Source organism: Littorina saxatilis, linkage group LG13 (assembly GCF_037325665.1).
Source record: "Littorina saxatilis isolate snail1 linkage group LG13, US_GU_Lsax_2.0, whole genome shotgun sequence".
In the NCBI taxonomy this organism is placed as follows: Eukaryota; Metazoa; Mollusca; class Gastropoda; order Littorinimorpha; family Littorinidae; genus Littorina; species Littorina saxatilis.
The window spans coordinates 33,638,122-33,645,609 of record NC_090257.1 but is presented as its reverse complement, the minus strand read 5'-3'; the positions used below and the strand labels follow the sequence as shown (position 1 = coordinate 33,645,609).

Genomic DNA, 7,488 nt, shown 5'->3' with positions numbered 1-7,488 from the left:
TGAAACTTGAAAAATATGTTGAGACTGGTACGTAGTTACGGTTATTTGATAACTTTGTTCATCTTTCTCTCTCTCTCACACACACACGCTCTCTCTCTCTCTCTCACACACACAGACACACACACACATTTGTTTTTAACTTTTATTTTGTAAACTCCCACAGAAATATTGTTTTAGGTCCACAATTGATAAAAGACTCCATAATTGAGTGACAATCAGAAGCCTGCTATCCAATCACTATGGAACTCCAGATAAAAGCATTCACCCCTCTCATCCCTCAAATGTTGAATACAGTACAAGAGGAAAAACCATGTTTCTGAAAAACCGATGAGTAAACTGGAACACCACTTCAACTTTCAGCATGAAAAGCGCAACACCAATAACACTTTGAACTGTGCATTAAGTAGACACTGTGATACTACAACAAGAATGAGAAAGTTGAATGCAAAACAACAGTGTAAACTTTCCCACCATCCCATAAAGGTTAAAAGAACTTCACAGAACTTCTGGCAGTTAGATGACAATTAACTGAGCAATGACGAAACCACCACGTCAACAAATTTCTAACTGATGCTGTGACACAAACGATGAATTGGGCACCTTGTAGCTGACAACTCTTATGACTGATTTCTTTCATTTGCTTCGCCAAAAAGTAACAAGAAGCTCACTTTCTGCAAGTCTTCTTCAAAGTTTGTGTTACTATTTCTATTGCTTCAAAGTTTCACAAAATCTTTGAAACATAATTTGAGCCCTCTGGCATGTACTATAGCTGATATGAAGTGATTGTAATGTTGCTGGTTTATGCACACCAATTTCAAATAAAGCTAGCTTTTCCCCCTCCCATTTGCACTGTTAATACTTATGTACTGTTTTTAAAGCATAAACTTTCTTTAAGAAGATGGTTGACAGTAGAAGGCATTCAGTTATGAACTTAACACTGTAGAAGTAAGTAGGTGAACAGTAGCAACAGGAAAGGATAATTTTAACAAATCTACATTTCAATACGTTTGAAGTGGTTTACTGGTTTGGTAAATAAAGTGTATACATCTACAGCAAGAACAAAAAAAAAGCTTGTTCGTGAAACTAAAGTAAGTGTGCTGTAAGGCAAATGTCCAAACAAGAAATTTGAGATACAGTACAGATATGCATAATCTCATGTACTCTATGCTAGAGGTTGCTAAAGTCAAACATTGACAAAATGTCTCAAACGACAACGAGGGCACAGCAAATGTGTTATTGTTGCAGTCGCTTGGCTTTATTCTCTATAAAGCGTACAAAAATAAAAACAGAACTAAATTTACCAAGTTCTTCTTCTTCGTTTATGGGCTCAAACTCCCACAGCTTTTACGCGTCTGACTGTTTTAACCCCTGCCATTTAGGCAGCCAAATGCCGCTTTCCCAGGAGCTAACTTAGATTTTTTTTTTTAACAAAATCTCTCTTCCTTTCTGCAATCCTCCACCCTCCCACTCCTCCAGTACCTTGCACGCCTAACCCTATTCATTTGTTCTTTTTTTCTCTCTCAGAAATTACGGGTTGCTTTCTCCCGATGGAAGGCTTTCTTTATTTGGTGTTTAACGTCGTTTTCAACCGTTCAAGCGATGGAAAGCTAGCTTGTAGTTGTTCTGTTGGAACTTCTGTTACAGGTAAATTTTGTGGGTAAACAACAGTTGGAACACATACACAGAATCACCTATCAGAGGTTCTGAACAAGGTGTTATCATTTAAACAGGATGTTAACCTTACCCATGTGCCAGTAATGCATACCCATATATATATATATCTGTTAACATCACAATAAGCATTTGAACTGTGTATAACATATGGTCAGAAAAAGCAACTGCATGTGTCCCAGGCAAGGAAAATGATAAATCAACACAATCAAACAATCAACAATATATATATAAAATCTTCCCAAGCTTCTTTCACACACAAGCCATGTTAACCACTTGGCTGAGCATCAACAAGGCTTTCCTTTTAACAGCCACACATTTCTCCCACATATGGTGACACGTTATTCAAATATATACAGCTTTGGACAGTGTCATTTCAAGCAAAGTTTACTGCTCATACACATCCAACACAATAAAAGAATCAACGACAACATAAATACAGCAGTTTTAATTTTGTTACAAGAGCAATGTCAAGAAAATACAGAGATCTGTTCAATTACTTGATCAAATAACCAAAGGGAAGTATACCATTTTTGTTGTTCAATTACTTGCTACGAAATGGAAAATTAGCGAGTAAAAATAAAATCATTCTTGAGCTTGCCAACAAAGGTCTCTTCAAAGTATTAGACATTCCAACCTTCAAATGGTGGGTGTTACTAGTTCACTCAGTTTTGGTTTTTTTTTTACTTCAAAAAGAAATTAGCTTGAGAAAGTGGTAAATTATGTCTTTTGAAATGAGATCTTTGTTGAATCTCAACCCCCACAAGAATCAAGCAAACAAACACTAGAATTCTGAATGTAATCTCCCCCCTAGAATGCAAAAGAATACAAAAGAAAACAAATATACAGTACCAGCAATGCAGATTCCTAAATTCTTCCAAGAGAAAAGCCTACAATAATGACAGGACACTGTAAACTGACACAATTATGGATTGATTTTTATTTATGATTTGTGCATTTTGCATCACAGTGAAGGTGAGAAATACTCAAGTGTCTTGCCAAATATCACCACAAAGAAAGAGCTCCCCCAAAATTGCTACCCACCTACATACAGTCTGACAACTTCATGTCAAGGGACAGGTATACCGACAGTGCGCATACACATACACTGCACATAATATTTACATCACCCAGGGAATCGCTTTCTCTCAAGCATCTCCTCTTATGAAACGCATTACAGTAGAATGTAAATTATGCGGCAGCAAACACCGTCTCTTTGAGGATTGGTCCAATCATTCCTTCATTTGACAAAGAGATCACAGCGTGCACACACACACACGCACTCACGAATACACAAACACGCACTCACAAATACACACACATGCACTCATGAATACACACACACACACACACACACAAACTCATGAATTCACACACACAGGTCAACATTTGCCCAAGTACATTAGCCTTTGTTCTACACTACCCTCCGTCAACAGGAGTGGACCCTGTGGAACTCACTACCTAACATTCATTCAAAAATATAAGCGGGGCGATACTTAATTATGTACAGGTTCACCACATTCATCCGTTTCTAACATTAACCATTCCTTTCTGTGGTATGTAGTACATCTATTTCTTCAGTCAAACCGTTTCATATTGGATGATATGGTGGTGATAAACAGAAGCAAGTCGTGACTTGATAAAGTTAGCAAACATTTGAAAGAGTGATGCATGGCTTGTTCCAAATGAAGTGTTTAGGCACTTTAAACGCGGTACAGAGTACACTGACAGAAACCATAAAAGAATTATCATAAGCGCAGTCAGTATCCATACATCTTCGACACAATATTTCACTGAGTATGACACATTTCTTGAATGTTTGAAGTTTAAAAAAATTCTGAAAACAGCAATAGAAATAGTAACACAACCATCTTTTGAAACCACTCAAATAAATCTTTCTGGTGACAAATTGAATGCAATGTACATTCTTTCTCGTGTCGTGATAGGGGAAGGACAGTGCCTTTAAATCCATCACAAGCTATGGATAACTTTAATTATTATTATCAACAACGACAGGCCATTCCTCGCCAATAAACATCCTGAAACTCTATCCTGAAGTTAAACGCTTCAATAAGACAGGGAACTTTATGTTACAAATTCTTGACTTTCACACAAAAACAGCTCTATGAGCACAAAAATCACTTTAAAAATTCTTGAAAATACAAACAAGATAATACACATAGCATCAAATGAAAAAAAAACGTAAACAAAAAACTTATGCTTACACACGATAAATCTCCAAGATCTCAATGTGCATGAACCAACTACGCATAGAGCGAAATGAAAAAAACATTCCCACAGAATAAAATGAAAGGAGCGCAGATTTAAATAGGGACTTGTGATGATGTAGATAATGAAAATAAATGTGGAACTTGAAGAAGCACAGATCCATGCTGACGAAACTTCTCGTGTTGCTTGCGTTTCTGCCTGGTTAGTGGCTGTCAAAGCCAGCCAGTTCTTTCTTTCAAGTGTCCACACCACAGAGTCCCATCCTTGAAGTTGGCTGATGACCACTGGAGCGTGATCCTCTAGTCCACCTTCACTACACTGTAGATTTTGGTCACAAACCAGAAGCAGGAGAAGAAGCCAATGGTACCTGGGAAAAGAGAAACAAATGTATGTATGTCACTATCATGACTTGACAAAAATATAATAAAATGAATATGTAAAAATACAATTGTTTTCTTCTTCTGATAACACAATCTTAATACCACAAAGATTCTTGAAATATTCAGTGAGCCAGTGATTGTTAAGCATGTGTCTTTTCCTAAATTTACGTGACCTCAAGCCAAACCCACGTGACTTGGGTCAAGACACATTGTCAGCAATCACTGTAGGTCAGCGATCATTGCTGCAACGAATCGTGAACTCCTATGATACACATACACATCAGACTTAGTTGTCAATAACAATGGCAGGTTGAAGCTGGTCACCAGTGTGCTAGTTGCTTCGCCTCGCGGCTTTGAAATGCTTACATCAGTAAAAGGGGCCCTTACTCTGCCACACCGCTTGAAAATCCTGACAGAGTTATATTTGAACTTCGTCTTTAGAAATCAAGGGGAATATTGAAATACCAGAGGGTTTCAAATCAACGTCGTCATGGAATTTTGGCGTGACTCTATTCTTGGCGTTTTTTTGTATAATGTTTTTGTGCTTTAGACAAAGTATATTATTCTCCATAAAAAATGTTCTCTTAAATACAATTGTAATTCAATCAAGTTTGCGTTTTAATGAAACAGATCCTGTGATTGGTCAGAATGCCCCAACTCATTAAAAATTACCGGTCATTAATTGTCGATAACCACTCGCTAAAAAATCCATTAACAACCTGCTGGCGAGGCGCATTGATACAGCCTCAACTAGTCTCGGTTAGCTTTGAGGGTCATTTTACAAGTAGGAAATATGAAGGCCAACGAAATACCAAGACCATAAGGTATGCGAAGTGATGACGTCGAATACGTGACGTAAGTTGATGCATGAATTCTTCCGGACTACGTCAGTCAATTCCAAAGATCGCTTTTGTGATGAAAAGAATTTGTTTTAGAGTTTGCTGTCCAGAAACCCGTCAAAAAAGAAGGGAAAATGTGTGTGAAAGAAAACAAAACAGGAGCAGAGTGATACGATAGGAATACAGAGACATATTTCTTGGGACTTGACCCTTGCAGGTAGGTGGACTGAAAGTACTGTGTGAACAGAACAGAACCAATTCTGTCTGTTTACAACCGCATGAAAGCAGGAAAGAGATCGTCGTCAGATTGAATTACAATAACATTAACATGCTTCCATTTGAAACTTCTCGGTCTTCATCGGGAATTGACGCCCTCCAAAAGTCTAATTGAAGCCCTCCGTCGATTCGCTCCGTCGGGCTTCAATTAGCTTTTGTCGGGCGTCAATCCCTGATGAAGACCTCGAAGTTTCAAATGGAAGCATGTTAATGTGTAATAAACAATACATGATTTAATAATTTTTTATCTTTATATCCATACCAGGAAAGAATATAAACACTATTTTACAACAAGAAGAGCAAACGCTCGATCGAGTCACTTTCGCAGTTCTGAATATTATATGAGGCATCAGATGGACAGGAAGAAATTGCTATTCACAACACAATACAGATGTAAATAATTTGATGTAAAGAATAATCCTATAAAGTTTGAATCAAATCCGATGAATAGTTTCAGAGATATGATATTTCAATTTTTTTCCTTCAAGACATACCTGTGACCTTGAAAAAGGTCAAAGGTCACCAAAGCAGACGTCAAAGTGTAGAGGTCACTGGGAGTCACGTTCACATAAAATTTGAGCCCGGTCACTTTTATAGTTTCCGAGAAAAGCCCAACGTTAAGTTGTGTGTTGCCGAACAGAAAAGGCTAGTTATCTCCCTTGTTTTTCTGATAACGTTCGTAAAAGGCTACAGATGTAAATACTTTGATGTAAAGAATAATCCTACAAAGTTTCAATCACATCCGATGAACTTTGTCAAAGATATAAAATGTCTAATTTTTCCTTTGACGCTGACCTGTGACCTTGAAAAAGGTCAAAGGTCAACAAAACCATCGTTAAAGTGTAGAGGTCATTGGAGGTCACGACTAAACAAAATATGAGCCCGATCGCTTTGATAGTTTCCGAGAAAAGTCCAACGTTAAGGTGGTGTCTACGGACGGCCGGCCGGACGGACGGCCGGCCGGCCGGACAGACTAACACTGACCGATTACATAGAGTCACTTTTTCTCAAGTGACTCAATAAAACTGATCATTTTTTTCCTTCTCCTGAAAAGCTGTTTTAAAACGAGCTACCCCAAAATTCCTCGACAACGTCAAAAAGAGACACACGACCATACCACCCTCAAACACACTGACTACTCTACAGCCAAACTGACCAGTGAGCAAGAAGAAGCAGAAGACGATGATGAAGGTGTAGCCGAAGTAGAGGAACCCGCTGGCGCTGCCCTGCATCTCCAGCTTGGTGAAGTAGAAGTGGATGCAGTAGACGAAGAAGTAGACAGCCGTGAACCCGCTCGTCAAGAATGAGCGCCACCACCAGTGGTAGTCCTGTCAGTCAACACAATCACACGTTTACTTCAATTCTACAACCCTGTTTACAGGCAATCCTTAAAGACATCTTTTGTAGTCATGTATGTCAACACAATCACACGTTTACTTCAATTCTACAACCCTGTTTACAGGCAATCCTTAAAGACATCTTTTGTAGTCATGTATGTCAACACAATCAAACGTTTACTTCAATTCTGTAGCCCTGTCTACAAGCAATCCATCCAAACTGTTATCTATTTTTTTCTCAGGTAGACAAGACGCCAACATATCAGTATCCAGCACAACGGGCGGGGTGGTAAGACGCCGGCCTCTTAATCGGAAGGTCGAGGGTTCGAATCCCGGCAGCGGCCGCCTGGTGGGTTAAGTGTGGAGATTTTTCCGATCTCCCAGGTCAACTTATGTGCAGACCTGCTAGTGGCTTATCCCCCTTCGTGTGTACACGCAAGCACAAGACCAAGTGCGCACGGAAAAGATCCTGTAATCCATGTCAGAGTTTGATGGGTTATAGAAACACGAAAATACCCAGCATGCTTCCTCCGAAAACGGCGTATGGCTGCCTTAATGGCGGGGTAAAAACGGTCATACACGTAAAATTCCACTCATGCAAAAACACGAGTGTACGTGGGAGTTTCAGCCCACGAACGCAGAAGAAGAAGAAGAAATATCCAGCACAACATTTGCAGTAAGCTAATCTACATTTTTGTAACTGTCATCATAGTATCGTATTGTTTCGTCACAATGAAACGTTCCTGTAACATATCT

The 7,488-nt window shown here is 38.9% G+C and overlaps 1 protein-coding gene across 1 annotated transcript in view; it reads right to left on the bottom strand.

The window, feature by feature from the left end:
* Positions 1 to 128: 128 nt before the first annotated feature.
* Positions 129 to 7,488, bottom strand: part of LOC138945551 (transmembrane 9 superfamily member 2-like) — a 44,778-nt gene continuing 37,418 nt past the window's right edge. The window contains exons 17-18 of the mRNA XM_070316999.1: positions 6,552 to 6,723; positions 129 to 4,267 (exon numbers count right to left, since the gene is read on the bottom strand). Of these exons, the coding sequence (XP_070173100.1) occupies positions 4,200 to 4,267; positions 6,552 to 6,723 (240 nt within the window). The 3' untranslated portion in view covers positions 129 to 4,199. The remainder of the gene's footprint in view (positions 4,268 to 6,551; positions 6,724 to 7,488) is intronic.